Raw genomic sequence first — 13681 nt, forward strand, 5'->3', positions numbered from 1 at the left:
CAACTTAGAGCCTCACATTGAGTTGATGGTGGTGGAGCGTGCAAGGCAGAAGCTTGAGCTTGAAAGGTTGAGACGCGGGTCAAGCGACAACAGCCCAAGCTGTTGATTTTCAGGAACCGCGACCCGGCCACGTGACCTTGCATCACATCTACTCTTTCCTTGGAGTCCTCTAGTCCTTCATACCATCCTCATATATCGCAAAATGACTACAGTAAGTGCACAATCGATATTATTAGCCTCAGATGGCGGGTTTATATTGTGGTTCATTACTTCTAGCCGAGCGATTATCTGGTTTATGACGATCATCCGCCGATATATATCTTTTCGTTGGTAGCCCAGGTTGGCTTAACATCAGGCCACAACAGTGACACGAAGAGAGTTCAAATTGATGACTTGAATGTCTATACGAAGCTCAATTTGATTCCATCCAGATGTGAAGATAAAATTATCGAAGATAGCTCCTGGAACGGACTGCAACAACTTGAAGACGCGATGGCCGATGCTCACCCCGCCAAGATCGAAATTTAGCGCACGCGACCGAGTTGGCCCAGTCGAAACACCCATGGGTCGGTCAACCAAGGCTTGGGAGACTTGGGACCCTAGCCCTGAACTCCGATTTTTAAAGACCCATTTGAGTCTCCGATTGGGCTCTGACGTACCCGGCTCGACTGCGGGGAAACTGCTTCGGCTATTTGGATGCACCGCCGTCTACCTCACCGACGTCGGCGACGTGTTCGCCAGCGCAGCTCGGCGTTATTACAGCGTCAACCTTCCATTGCATATCACTGCAAAATCCGATATTTGCCGGCTGCCGGATCTCGAGTAAAATGGCCGACGACTTCTGCCCTCCTGCCCTTCGGGCACCTGTGGCGTGTGTGGCTTGTAACAAGAAAAAGGTGCGTTGCACCTACGACCAGGGCAGCCACAAATGTCGGAATTGTTTGCGGCATCGGTGGCCGTGCCTGTAAGTGAGAAGATTGCTGTGTTGGGTTATCATTGACGTTGTGCAGCCAGAGGCAGCCGAAGCGGAGGGGACGACAGCCTGGGCCAGCCAGACTTAGTAACAGGGTCACTACTGGCGTTCAGGATTCACCGGCGAGGGAACCAGCTCAGGAGATTACACCGCCGACAACTTGGTCGGACAATCCAAGCGAGACGGTAGGGGAGCTTAGCAGATGGCCATTGCCAGTAAGCACCAAGGAAAGCACGAATCCGTATACCTCGGTCACTGCGAACTGCGGGTTTATGGAAAGGAATGACTACTTTCGGGACTCTGACTCGATTCATAATGTCTCGCTGCAAATTCCGGCAGCGGAACTCCCGACAGATGATGATGCACAGTTGCTTCGATTGCAGAGAGCCTTCAACATGCCTCCTCGAGCGGTCCGAGAGAGCCTTATTGACACTTTCATGAAACGGTGTGCACCGTGGATGCCGATCGTGGAGAGAAGCTGGCTGCAGGACACTGTAAACAACAAACCGTCAATCCTGCTCCTTCAGTCGGTGTTTCTCGCTGCTAGCCGGGTTACTTCAGCTCCAGCAGTGACCGCATACGCGTCTTCACACGAGTTTTACCGCAGGGCCAAGGCATTGTTCTGGACCGGATGGGAGAAGAATCCGCTTACTGTGATAGCAGCAGTGTGCATCCTGCATTGGTACAATCCTGAATGTCCGGAACATGTTTCCACGAACACGAGTGGTTTCTGGAGGTATGTCGGGGTAGGATTGGCACATCAGATCGGGCTACAAAAAGAGCCACGAAGCCAGGATGGCAGGGCGTTGAGACGAAGATTGTGGTGGAGTTTATACGTCAGTAATATCACCTCGCAATGGACATAGAATTGGATTGCTAATCATGCGGCAGGCAAGGGACTGCTTAATCTCTGCTGGGCAGGGTCGGCCGCTTGCCGTGAACCTCGGTGACAGTGAACTGAAACCACCATGTATGGAGGACTTTGGGGATTCCAATCTCAGACCGGAATTGTTCATTGCCTATGTTGAGATATGCTCGATCCTAGGGCACTTGACTCAGTGCTGCCGCAGAGACTCTTTGACCCGTCGCACAAGACAGTCAGTTTTCAGGTCCCTACAGCGATGGATTCAAGAACTACCACTCTCTCTTCGCCTTTTCGCAGGTTCCGAGCTTCCGGATGGTGAGGCCTCGAATACAGGAAAGACCTTGTCACCCTATGACTTTGAAGCCCGACAGCTTCACATTCCTTACTTCATATGCCTCATAATCCTCTGCCGTGCGCCATCCCCGCAGCATCCACCCTCTGCTACAGCGATCCTTGCATCGTCCTATATTGTTGCGATCTTTGAGGACTTTCTCGCCCGGGATGAGTTGCAGTTCCTGGGCTCAATATTCACCTTCTACTTACTCGCAGCTGGACTCGGGGTGCTTACCTGCCGGAGATCACCTAGTCTATGGTTAAAGGCAGAGCCAAACATGCAGACGATATATGCATCGCTGGAACAGCTTGCTAAACGCTGGCCGTCGGCGACAGCACCATTGCGGGTCCTACGAAGCATGAATTGCCAACAAGATCCCACTGGCCTCTCCTTGGCGCAAGTGCCAAAACTGGCCGACGACCATGTGCCCTTCTTCAAAACCTTTGGCCCTGGCCTTACATGGGCATGGGAAGAGTTTATGACTCAAAGACCACAAGTCCGAGATACTTCTACGGGCGATGCTAGGGATTCGGGGCATCCAGTCAACGTTGAGATCACAGCAACCTTTCCAACCGACACAACAGCCGAGAACCTACTGGCCCACCCTCTTGGCGATTTCCTCGGGCTCAGCGTGCAACAAAATATAGATTATGAGGGCTTGCCTCCCTTACAGTACGAAGGGATTGGTGACTGGCTGTTGAACGAGTGCGACGTATACGGCGACCTTGCCTTTTGAGGCTGATAGACATGATTTGAGCTCACTCTACTACGACGAGGCGAGCCATGGGTGGGTCTTTCCAAAAAATGATTACTACGGTCGCTCTTGCCTCGCCTAGCTCCTTGTGACTCTCTTCCTAGGTTAGGAAGGTGCACCTCCGGTTGTGCCTTCCCTGAAGACCCACGGCCCATATAGAAGGAAGGAGCGACTCTGGACTATTCCTTCCTCATTCTAAAGTCTTGACGATGTCTGCCCCTCCTACCCCACAGTCCATCCGCCGGCACTCGGATATCTTCACCCGGAGACCCCGCATCTCGGCTTTCGGCGATTTATGGCCTCACGGACGGAGCTCGACATTAGACAGCTTTGATTTATCTCTTGTACACGAACTTTTGTTGCTCCTCCGAGCACTGCACAACGTCTGACCACGATGTCCGATTTTGGCACTTTTCGCAACATTTCCCTTGAGCGCCACGGCAATGTGTTCGTCATTACGATGCAGAAGCCTCCAGAGAACCGGCTAAGCACATGGTACTGCCAGGAGATTATTCGTGCTTTTCGTACTGTAGAAAGGCTTTTGGGGCCTGATAGTGAGGGAGCAGTCATTACTCGTGGTAACGACGCAAAGTTCTGGTGCACAGTACGTTTTCGCGAACCAAGAGACATATTTGGATGCCGTACTAACGAAGACAGGGCCTCGAACTGGACGAGTTAGATACAAATCCTTTTGCCAACTCGGACGGTTTCTACCCGGTACTCAATTCCTTTCCACTCGCGCCGAGCTCACAATAGCCAACACTAACCCCAACATTAGCTCGTCCACACGGTCCTCGACTTCCCATTCCCAACAATCGCCCTCCTGACCGGGCATACTTTTGGCGGCGCCTGCCCCTTTGCACTGGCCCACGACTACCGCATAATGAACTCCAAGCGCGGGTTCTTCTGCATGCCACCGGTTGATCTCGGTCTGCATTTTGACGGCATCGGCTCGCTACCGCGTCTCAAGCTCCGCCCAGATATTGCGGGGAAGATGCTCCTCGAGGGACATCGCTGGACGGGCAAGGATGCGCTCAGAGATGGAATTGTTCATGCCGTCGCGGAGCCCGAAGAGATGCTCGAGGCTGCGCTGGAGATGGGGAGGAAGTGGGCGCCCAAGGCAAAGATGGGGTAGGCTATTCCTTCATATACGCTTGCGAAAGATTGGGCAACTAACTGTGCTGTAGGGTGTACTCTGTTCTGAGGGCGGAACTGTGGGGCGAGGCAATTCAGAAGTTTCAGCGGATTAGCTATGTCCATGGCAGGCAGACGTCCGTGCCGGCCAAGGCGAAGATATAGTCGTGCGCTGGTTCCTTTCATATATCAAACCAAAGAGACTAGGTCCACTAGACCGTTCTTCCGTAGATTTTTCGATAATTCGTACACCTGGTGGCCGCCGCGGATTGTTGACCTTTCCATGGTGTCGTGCGCTTTTCTTATCTATGTTCTCTTGGCCCTACAGTAAATGACGTGGCCTCGGGAACTTTCTCGCCTCAATGCTCCTCTAGCAACTGCCCAATAGCTCAACGTGAGGAACTGTCGATGATCCTACAATGCACCTATTCTACATGTCCCATTTCAGCATACTCCTCATGAGCCTCACTCCACTCCCGTCATGGTCTATGGCTACTGGCACTCGTACTCGTTCATAACGCACAACCCTACCAACAGGCGCTTATTCTATCGTATCTATGGCTCTGGAACTCACAATTTAGCCTTGACCTCCTTCTCCCAAACCTGCACCCTGGGATCCCTTCTATACGCATCCCCAAAATACCTTGGTCCCAACATCTTCTTCTGGACCTTCCCTGTCCCCGACTTTGGAATCTCCCCCTCCAACACCCTCAACACCGTCGGCATCTTATACCCAGCCAACCTCTCTCTAAGATCACTCCTCAGCCTTGCAAGCGACAATCCTTTCTTCAACATACCCTCCTTCAGCGTAACAGCCGCCGCAACGCGCTGTCCGAACTCTTCGTCCTCAACCCCAACGACCATCACCTCGCTGATGTAATCCAAGGCCAGGATCTCGCGCTCAATGTCGAGTGCGGAGAGCTTGTACCCGCCGCTTTTGATAATGTCTATTGAGGCCCGGCCGAGGATAAAGTAGTTATTTCCTTCGCGCCGGGCAATGTCGCCCGTTATGAAGTAGCCTTCGCTGTCGTGGGCGGAGGCTGTTGCAGCTTCTTCGTTGAGGTACCTTGCGAAAATGCATTAGTATCGACACGGCGCAAGCTCTAAACTGAAGGTTTGGCATGGGAGAGAAGGAAGCGATTGCCTACTTGGAAAACAAATTCGGCCCCTTGACCAGTATCATTCCCTCCTCAGTGAGCTTCAAACTCACACCCGGAGACACTGTCCCAACACTATTCACCGGCGTTGTACCGCCCAGACCAGCCTTCAACACAGCATGAAACTCCGTCCCGCCGTACCGAGTGAGTATACTCCTGCCATCCAAAATCCCGCTCCAAAAGTCGCACACAGGCTTTGGGAGCGCCGACGTCCCACAGAGCAAGACACGTAGCCTCCTCGCACCATCGATATACGCCCTCTGCTCGACCATCGGGAGCGCCGAGATAGGCGTTTCAAAATACCGCATCATCCGCATATAAATCGTCGGAACGCCCGAAAACACCGTAATCCCACCCCTCTTCCACCGCTCCCACGTCCACGCGGGATCAAACGATCCAGAGCGGAATTCCACACAAGCACCGCTCATCAGGAATGGCAAGAATGTAATCCCGATCCCCGTGGCGTGGTGCACGGGGAGAACGTGCAGAACTGTATCTTCTTCCGTGATCCGGTACTGGTCTGCGACGTCCTCCGCGGCGGAGGTGAGGTAGCTCCGCCGTTGCACGGCGCCCTTTGGTGGGCCGGTTGTTCCGGAGGTAAAGATTACGAGGGCTGCGGCGTTGATGTTTGGGACTGGGTTCGAGGAGATTGTTATACTTGTAGCGGGGAGCGCGGTCGACTGCAGGGAAGGGGTTATTGGGAGGGTAGGGAGGGTCTGGCTGGGTCGAAGGCTCGTTGCGATGCGCTGCGCGAGTGATGTTGCGCTATCGGTGGAGATAATTGCGACGGAGCCTGAGCGAGCGATGAGAGACTTTGCCTCTTCCACAGGCAGTGCCGGTGCTGGACCCTGTCAGTCTATGAATTGCTCATAACCCTACTCCGGCCAACATACTTATCGGCACCACCGCTGCCCCGAGTGCAATGATAGCAATAAACGCAACTGCATACTCATACCCACCCGGGGCAATCAAGGCAATGAACACCTCGTGATCACTGTATATGTCCTGCAGCACATCTGCACTTAAGGTACGCCTAAGCATTCTCCGCAGAGCAATCACGTCTGTAAGAAGCTGCAAATACGTCTTCTCAACTCCCAAACCGACATCGCGAATTGCGATACGCGGCGGACTCCGGTGTGCAAATCGCAATAGCTTCTCGAAGAATGGCAGATTGGGAAAGACGTTCTCGCCCGTGTGTGAAGGGACCATGGTTGCACGATCACCAGGGGGAAGATGCTGGTGCCGTGCCATTTTGCCCATGACTCTGATCTGTGAAGCAAATGTCTACCCCGCGATGCGCTGTATAGCTCGGCATTTGCCTTTATAGCCGGAAGTCTGTGCCCCAATCGGTCTACGGACGTTGTTGGTGGGAAATTCCACCGAGTCCCGATTCCCGGCCGGCACTCGGTGGTTTGTACACAATGTATACCCTCGGATGCTGGCACCACCTCGGCCAGTGGATATATTATTAGAGGGTGAGATAGATAGATCCAAGTGTGAAAGAACATCAATGATTCAAAGTAACGTGCAATGCCCGACTTCACCGACACCCTGCGCCCCGCGCAACCCTCCGGCCCCGACTCGCTCGCCAAAGAGCGCGCGGGATCCCCCCTCGCCATCGACCAACTCTCCGCACACCTCCTGGGAACAGACGGTCTTCTCGCTCGACAGTCCAAAGTCCTCCCCATTATCCTTTCGGAACCCCTCTTCTCCAAAACCACCCAACAAAACCTCTCCCGGCCGGAACGGTACAAACTGGGCCTGGCCCGCGGAAAACTCCTCCGCCGCCTCGCAGACAAACACGCCTGGACGCCCGAAGAGCACGAAACGGCCGAGTACCTCGTCGACGATGTCAGTCCGTACATGCTGCACATGGGCATGTTCGTCACGACGATCCGCGAGCAGGCGAGTGATGCACAGCGCGCGTATTGGTTGCCGCTTGTTGAGGAGTGGAAGATTATTGGCGCGTATGCGCAGACGGAGCTTGGGCATGGGAGTAACGTCCGTGGACTGGAGCTGCAGGCGAGGTATGATGTGGGAACGAGGGAGTTTGTCCTGTATAGTCCGACGCTTACGGCGAGTAAGTGGTGGAATGGGACGCTGGGGCGCACGGCGAATCATGCGATTGTGGTTGCGCAGTTGATGCTGCCTGATCCGAATGCCCAAGGGAAGTATGTCTCGCATGGCCCGCATCCGTTCATCGTGCAGGTGCGTGATATGAAGACGCATTTGCCGTTTAAGGGGATTGTCATTGGAGATATCGGCCCCAAGTATGGGTATGCGTCTATGGATAATGCGTATATGCTGTTCAATAACTTCCGGTGAGTGCACTATCTATCCGACCAGAGATTCCTCCATTCACTAACAGAATAGAATCCCCCACTCCGCACTGCTCTCCCGCTACTCCAGCGTCGACCGCGAGACGGGTGCATACGCAAAACCAAAAGAATCCGCGGTCGTCTACGGTACGCTCACATTCATGCGCTCCAAGATCATCCAACATGCGAGACTCGTCCTCGCTCGCGCCGTGACAGTAGCCGTGCGATATACCGCCGTGCGCCGTCAGTTCGTGGACCGCGATGGCCCTTCAAATGGCCCTGAGCTGCCTGTGCTCGACTATCCAACCGTGCAAATTCGCATTCTTCCTCTCCTCGCCACGGCGTTTGCACTGCATTACACTGCCCTCGCGATGCAGACTATCTATAACAGTACCCGGAAGGAGATTGAAGCTGGGAACTTTAATAGCCTGGCGTATATGCATAGTATGTCGTCCGGTTTGAAGAGCCTCTGTACGACCCTCGCAGCAGATGGTATTGAGACATGTCGGAGAGCGCTTGGAGGCCATGGATTCGGCGGCGGGAGTGGGCTTATCCGGTTGAATAATGATTACCTATCCAAGCCAACTGTCGAGGGGGACAATTGGATGATTACGCAACAGACTGCCGCCTACTTGGTTAAGAAGATGGCTAGGGCTGTCGCAGGGGGAACTGCGGATGCAAGTGCGACGGACGAGATTGATGTTCAATTTGGAACATATCTCCCCCTGATTCGGGGCGCGAGTCAGTGTGAATACGATATCCTGGCAAAGGATAAAGATCTGGTCAAGAGCTTCCAACATCGAGCTACCTCGCTGGTATACCTCCTCCCCCCATTTATACCGAAAGACTCAGTCCTAACTGTTTCAGGCATACAACGTTTATCAGGCACGCGTCGTGAACAAGAAACCGTGGACGACTCTCATGATCGATTTCCACAAGCTTAGCAAAGGTACCTCCCGTCGCCTGCTCTTAGTCACCGAGTATGTCTGACGATAACAGCACAATCCCAATCGATTCTCGTAACCAAGTTTCACGATGCGCTGTCCTCAAACACGGAACTCCCACCGACAACGCGCAATATCCTTTGGGACGTCTTCCGCCTGTTCGCAAGTTATACTCTTGACGCTGATAGATATGAATGTAAGTCTACCTCTTGCTTGTAACATTCCAAAGCCAGACGTAACAAAGAGCAGTCTTCACCTGCGGCGCAGCATCCCGTGAACAACTCGACGCCCTCCCAGCTCGCGTCCTTGAGCTCATGGCGCGGATCCGACCACATGCTGTACCCTTGGTCGATGCGTGGAAGATTCCGGATTATTTGCTCGATAGGTATGGCCTCATTCTTCTCCTTTCCTGATAGAGGGATATGGTCATGGAATATGCTGATATGTATAGTGCTCTGGGCCGATATGACGGATGCGTCTACGAAGACCTGTTCAACCGAGCTCATCGTCTGAACCCGCTAAATAAGGTCACTGTGAATCCGAATTACTGGGAGGACGAGATCGTCAAGGGTGGGGAGGATATTGACGCTATTCGGGCGAAGCTGTAGCTACACATCACCATGGCAATCTTAGATACTTGAGACTGCCGCTTCATCCGTTAACCTGACTCCACTTCAAATTGGAAGCTGGAGCTGAGGCACGTTTGTGTTCTGTCCTGGAACGTGTAAAAGAGCCAGATACAGTGGAGACCAAGATATGACAGACGATTGGCCAGCCTTATCGCGCTTGTATCCGCCGCTGGTTTTCAGCTTGAACGTCATATTGGGGTCACTGCCCTTGGTATAGTGGCCCTCTTCGCGGTGCAATTCCGCGTTTCGCAGAATCGAGACGGCAACAAAATCCTCCCAACTTCAAGATGACAAACTCAAGAATTGCGGTGTATACTGGGAAGATGGCGCTCAATGTGCGCACACGACACTTACCATCATTGGCCATTGGAGACGAAATTTCAAGACACGGATTTTTATCCGGGTGAGCGCCCAATTGGCCCGAGGTTATGCGTCTCGTATAGATTTTCAATCTAGACCTTTGGCAATTTCGTCCCTGACGATTTGTCTGTGAGTCATTCTCTCAATTGGTATTTCCCTTGTCCTTTCTCTTCAATCTAAATGTGAAATTTTGCCATTGCGTGATAGCTTCACCTTCCCCTTTCTGACCCTGACTGACATGGTGAACCCGCAACTTTGGGACGAACCTACCGAGCCCCTCCACCAGAACCTTGACCGATCAAAGGATTGCTTGACTTCCAGGGACCCACAATGCCGGACTCCTCGAAGACAGTCCAAGACCCGGAGAAGAACGGCGGACAAGCACAGGACCGGCCAAGCACTCCATCCACCCCGTCGCCTCCTTCCTCGCCTGCCCCGATCGAGGATGAATTTAGCCGCTTCTCCAGCGGCCGTAAGGTCCTTATGGTCGTGATCCTCGCGTGGACGGGACTACTCTCTCCGATTTCGAGTACATCGGTCCTCTCGGCCATCCCCAATGTCGCCGAGTCGTATAATGTCTCGGGCTCAGTAATCGGTCTGAGCAATGCGCTGTACCTCGTCTTTATGGCATTGAGCCCGTGCTTTTGGGGCCCGTGGTGTCAGACGCTGGGGAGACGGTTGGTATGTTCCATATAATATGCCAAGGTTGCGTTTGAAGATTATAGTGCTGATAGAATGTCAGTCGTGCCTGACGAGCTTGACGATATACCTCGGCTGCTCCATCGGCACAGCGCTCAGCCCGAATATCGCCGCTTTCATGGTCTTCCGCATGCTCACTGCCTTTGTCGGCACAGCCGTCCTGGTGATTGGGCCCGTGGCCATCCGCGATCTATACGCGCCGCTCGAGCGAGCAACAGCGATCAGCTGGTTCTACACCGGCACCCTCCTCGGCCAATGTCTCGGGCCCCTCATCGCCGGTGCAATCGTCACATACACAACCTGGCGCGTCATCTTCTGGCTGCAGACGGGTCTCGGTGCAGTCGCGCTCCTCGGCGTCTTCTTCGGGCTCCCCGAGACCATAAACCCGAACTCACCACGGCCCCTCAAGGGGCTCACCCGCTCCGGAAAGATCAGGGTACTGATAACAATGACAAACCCCTGGCGCGTGCTCACTCCATTCAAATACCCCAGCCTCCTCGTAACAGCCTTTGCCAGCGGCTCGCTCGTCTGGAACCAATACGGCCTGTTCACGCCGATCCGCTACGTGCTCAACCCGCGCTTCGACCTCGAGACACCCCTCCAATCAGGCCTCCTCTTCCTTGCCCCCGGCCTCGGATACATAGTCGGTGCATTCGGCGGGGGCCGCTGGGCCGACTACGTCGCCCGCCGCTACTTTGCCCGTCGCGGCGGGATCTTTGTAGCCGAGGACCGGCTCTACGCCGCCGTCGCCTTTATGCTCGTCATCATCCCTACAAGCATGTTTATCTACGGTTGGTCCGTGGACAAAGAATTCGGCGGGTTACCGCTCCCCATCGTGTTCATGTTTGTCCAGGGCGTCGCGGCGATGTTCTGCTTCCCGAGCCTGAATACGTACTGTCTGGATGTGCTGCCCGATCGCAGTGCGGAGCTCATTGCGGGCAACTTTTTCATCAGGTACATCTTTGGGGCTGTCGCGAGTGCGACGGCGATTCCGGCGGCCGAGACGATTGGCGTTGGTTGGTTTAATACCATCTCGGGGATCTTGATTCTTCTGGCGGGCGTGGGCATTTGGGCGGCGGCGCGGTGGGGACGTGTCAAGGCTGTGCCGCAGAGTTAGTATTCAAGGGAAGGTGGAAGCTTGTCAGTTTGAATAGTGAGATCATGGAGAGAGTGCATGAGATGGGTCGTCCACGAAGTATACGTCCGATTCGTGGGGACTCGGTAATGGTCGATCGTTGGTTCCAGGTCAAGGTATCATGATTTGTCTTCTTCGGCACTGTTAGTTTCAGTTTAATAGATTCGCTCTGATAGATAGATATAGAATGGCATTCCGGTGAGACCGCGTGCAAGGATGCAGCCTCGATCCTTTTGGGAGCTAAGCTCGAATGATAGGCCTATTACGGGCACTGTCCAGAGAACACTCAGGACCAGTCCATGGGCATGAGCTTGCACGTGAATCTGTGCATCCTGTTCCTGGATCAAGGTAGCTTACGCTCAGGGACGAGTATGTCGGGGCGTACAAAACCTCCCGCTCGGAGAGTTTCCCCAGGTATGGTACCCGGTGTGTATAACGTCGAATTCTTGTCGAGTCGGATAGAACGGACGATAAAATGCGCTCTGTCGCACTTGTTGGGCACCGCACTCGAGGCCAAAAGCGTGCCTTCGTTTCTCAGCAATACTCTGACCCTGGTCGCACCTTCCTAGTACGTCCTATACGGCCCTTTGTCGTCCGGAAGACAGTCGCACAGTCACAGCTGCACTTCTAGAAATGCGCAATCTGCTTCGCATGTGGGCGATTAGCCTTCTGGTGGCATTAGCTGCCCTGCCTACTGCGCTCACTCTGCCAACTACAATCCCTCAAGACCCCAGCTCCGACCCCTTTTACAGACCACCCACCGGCTTCGAGTCCAGAGCACCAGGAACGATCCTACGACAACGCAGGATAAAAGCAGCCTTCTTCGGCCTCATTCCAGACCCCGTTGACGCATACCAACTCCTTTACCGGACCACCGCAGTCAACGGCTCCCCAATCGCCACCGTCACCACCGTCTTCAAGCCGCGATCCCCCTACACCGACCGCTTCGTCTCCTTCCACACCGAGTACGACAGCTCGTCAGTCACATGCAATCCGAGCTACCAGTACCGACTGGGTTCCTGGCAAACGGGCATCATACCCTCCGTCGAACTCCCGATCACCCAGGCGTACCTTCTCAAGGGGTATATCGTCGCGTCGCCGGATTATGAAGGGCCGGATGCGGCCTTTGGGGCGGCGAGGCTGGCTGGGATGGGGGTGTTGGATGGGATGCGCGCTGTCGCTAGCTTTCGAGTCCTCAGTTTCACAACGCGCACGCCTGCAATTGTAGGCACGGGGTACTCGGGGGGTGCAATCGCGACAGTCTGGGCCGCAGCGCTACAACGCACCTACGCACCGGAACTGAACGTGAGGGGATGGGCGCAGGGTGGCACGCCGAGCAATCTGACGGGGACATTGCTCTGGCTGGATAATGGATTGTACAGTGGCTTTCTTCCAGGTGCAATTGATGGACTGTCCAAGCCCAGTGCGTACGGCTTGCAGTTGAAGCCCTTTATTGACAGCATCGTCACTGAAGCAGGGCAACTGCTGCTGGACTATGCAAGCTCACACTGCACCGTCCCTGCTCTTATCAACTTCCACAACAAGTCCATCTTCGAACCCACCTTTCAGACGCTCGGATTGGATTTCATTGATGAGCCGATTGTGAGATCGATCATGGCAGAAAACACACTCGGCGCGGATCCCGACGAAACCCCCATTGCTCCTGTCTTTGCATATCACGCCGCTCAAGATGATATTATTCCGTACAGCGACGCGAAGACCATGGTTGACAGATGGTGCACTAACGGGGCCACTGTCTCGTTTACGACGTATGCTAGCGGAGGTCATATTGCGACTGAGCTGCATGGCTTGGTACGGGCTGTTCAGTGGGTGGAGGGAGCTTTTGAAGGGTATGTTCCGGTCAATTGCTCGTCAAGCACAGCATCGGTCAATCCTTTCGACTTGGATTCTCTCGGGGATGAATTGGAACCGGTTTTGTTTGTTCTCAGCAAGCTGATGAATGCTATAGGACAGAATGATGAGAACATCAAGGGGGATGTTTCTGTGCTTGCAGCGGTTCCCTAGTACTAAACACCGCAGTTCCATAAATGAATATCACACTGTTCTTTATGGCCGAAAGGGTGTTGTAACATCTAGTCTAGCGCGATGGATTGTATGGTAGCTCAGGGTAGGCGGTATCGCACAGAATCATGGGAGAGATATATATTCGGGTCCCGTAGAGGGCGAGTAGCTTCCTTTAGAGCTACATTTAGAGAAGGAGGCAGGGGGCAAGTCCAGGGTTATCCTCTTGCTGTTAATTTCGCTTCAATGGCAGTGTTGCATCGACATATGACCTCATACAGATTTCCACTGCAGAGCTCTCCGAGGAGACGGAATCATGATGTTGTACATGACATGAGTCATGGCAGTCGGAAATTC

General features: G+C 53.9%; 6 protein-coding genes across 6 annotated transcripts; 5 read left to right on the forward strand and 1 right to left on the reverse strand.

Moving 5' to 3' along the window:
- The first annotated feature begins 678 nt into the window (after positions 1 to 678).
- Positions 679 to 3114, forward strand: BJX68DRAFT_113303 (Zn(II)2Cys6 transcription factor). The gene is made up of 3 exons (XM_071035945.1): positions 679 to 964; positions 1011 to 1809; positions 1865 to 3114. Exons 1-3 carry the CDS (start codon positions 828 to 830, stop codon positions 2906 to 2908), a joined length of 1980 nt encoding a protein of 659 aa, XP_070897692.1. The 5' UTR covers positions 679 to 827; the 3' UTR covers positions 2909 to 3114.
- Positions 3115 to 4270, forward strand: BJX68DRAFT_113304 (enoyl-CoA hydratase/isomerase family protein). The gene is made up of 4 exons (XM_071035946.1): positions 3115 to 3530; positions 3584 to 3643; positions 3705 to 4057; positions 4114 to 4270. The coding sequence occupies exons 1-4, from the start codon at positions 3321 to 3323 to the stop codon at positions 4223 to 4225; spliced, it is 735 nt and encodes a 244-aa protein (XP_070897693.1). The 5' UTR covers positions 3115 to 3320; the 3' UTR covers positions 4226 to 4270.
- Positions 4271 to 4515: 245 nt separating this feature from the next.
- On the reverse strand, positions 4516 to 6477 carry BJX68DRAFT_276544 (uncharacterized protein; the record flags this gene model as incomplete). The annotated part of the gene is made up of 3 exons (XM_071048118.1): positions 4516 to 5126; positions 5209 to 6065; positions 6097 to 6477. The coding sequence occupies 3 exons, from the start codon at positions 6475 to 6477 to the stop codon at positions 4631 to 4633; spliced, it is 1734 nt and encodes a 577-aa protein (XP_070897694.1). The 3' UTR covers positions 4516 to 4630.
- Positions 6478 to 6747: 270 nt separating this feature from the next.
- BJX68DRAFT_276547 (acyl-CoA dehydrogenase/oxidase C-terminal) lies at positions 6748 to 9092 on the forward strand (the record flags this gene model as incomplete). The annotated part of the gene is made up of 6 exons (XM_071048119.1): positions 6748 to 7538; positions 7591 to 8350; positions 8403 to 8484; positions 8535 to 8675; positions 8729 to 8864; positions 8931 to 9092. 6 exons carry the CDS (start codon positions 6748 to 6750, stop codon positions 9085 to 9087), a joined length of 2067 nt encoding a protein of 688 aa, XP_070897695.1. The 3' UTR covers positions 9088 to 9092.
- Positions 9093 to 9617: 525 nt separating this feature from the next.
- BJX68DRAFT_276551 (putative MFS transporter) lies at positions 9618 to 11501 on the forward strand. The gene is made up of 2 exons (XM_071048120.1): positions 9618 to 10149; positions 10211 to 11501. Exons 1-2 carry the CDS (start codon positions 9799 to 9801, stop codon positions 11282 to 11284), a joined length of 1425 nt encoding a protein of 474 aa, XP_070897696.1. The 5' UTR covers positions 9618 to 9798; the 3' UTR covers positions 11285 to 11501.
- Positions 11502 to 11953: 452 nt separating this feature from the next.
- BJX68DRAFT_276554 (secretory lipase-domain-containing protein) lies at positions 11954 to 13577 on the forward strand (the record flags this gene model as incomplete). The annotated part of the gene is made up of 1 exon (XM_071048121.1): positions 11954 to 13577. The coding sequence occupies one exon, from the start codon at positions 11954 to 11956 to the stop codon at positions 13325 to 13327; it is 1374 nt and encodes a 457-aa protein (XP_070897697.1). The 3' UTR covers positions 13328 to 13577.
- Between the last annotated feature and the right edge of the window lie 104 nt (positions 13578 to 13681).

The sequence above is a fragment of the Aspergillus pseudodeflectus genome, assembly GCF_044049435.1.
Source record: "Aspergillus pseudodeflectus strain CBS 756.74 chromosome Unknown BJX68scaffold_29, whole genome shotgun sequence".
Taxonomy (NCBI): Eukaryota; Fungi; Ascomycota; class Eurotiomycetes; order Eurotiales; family Aspergillaceae; genus Aspergillus; species Aspergillus pseudodeflectus.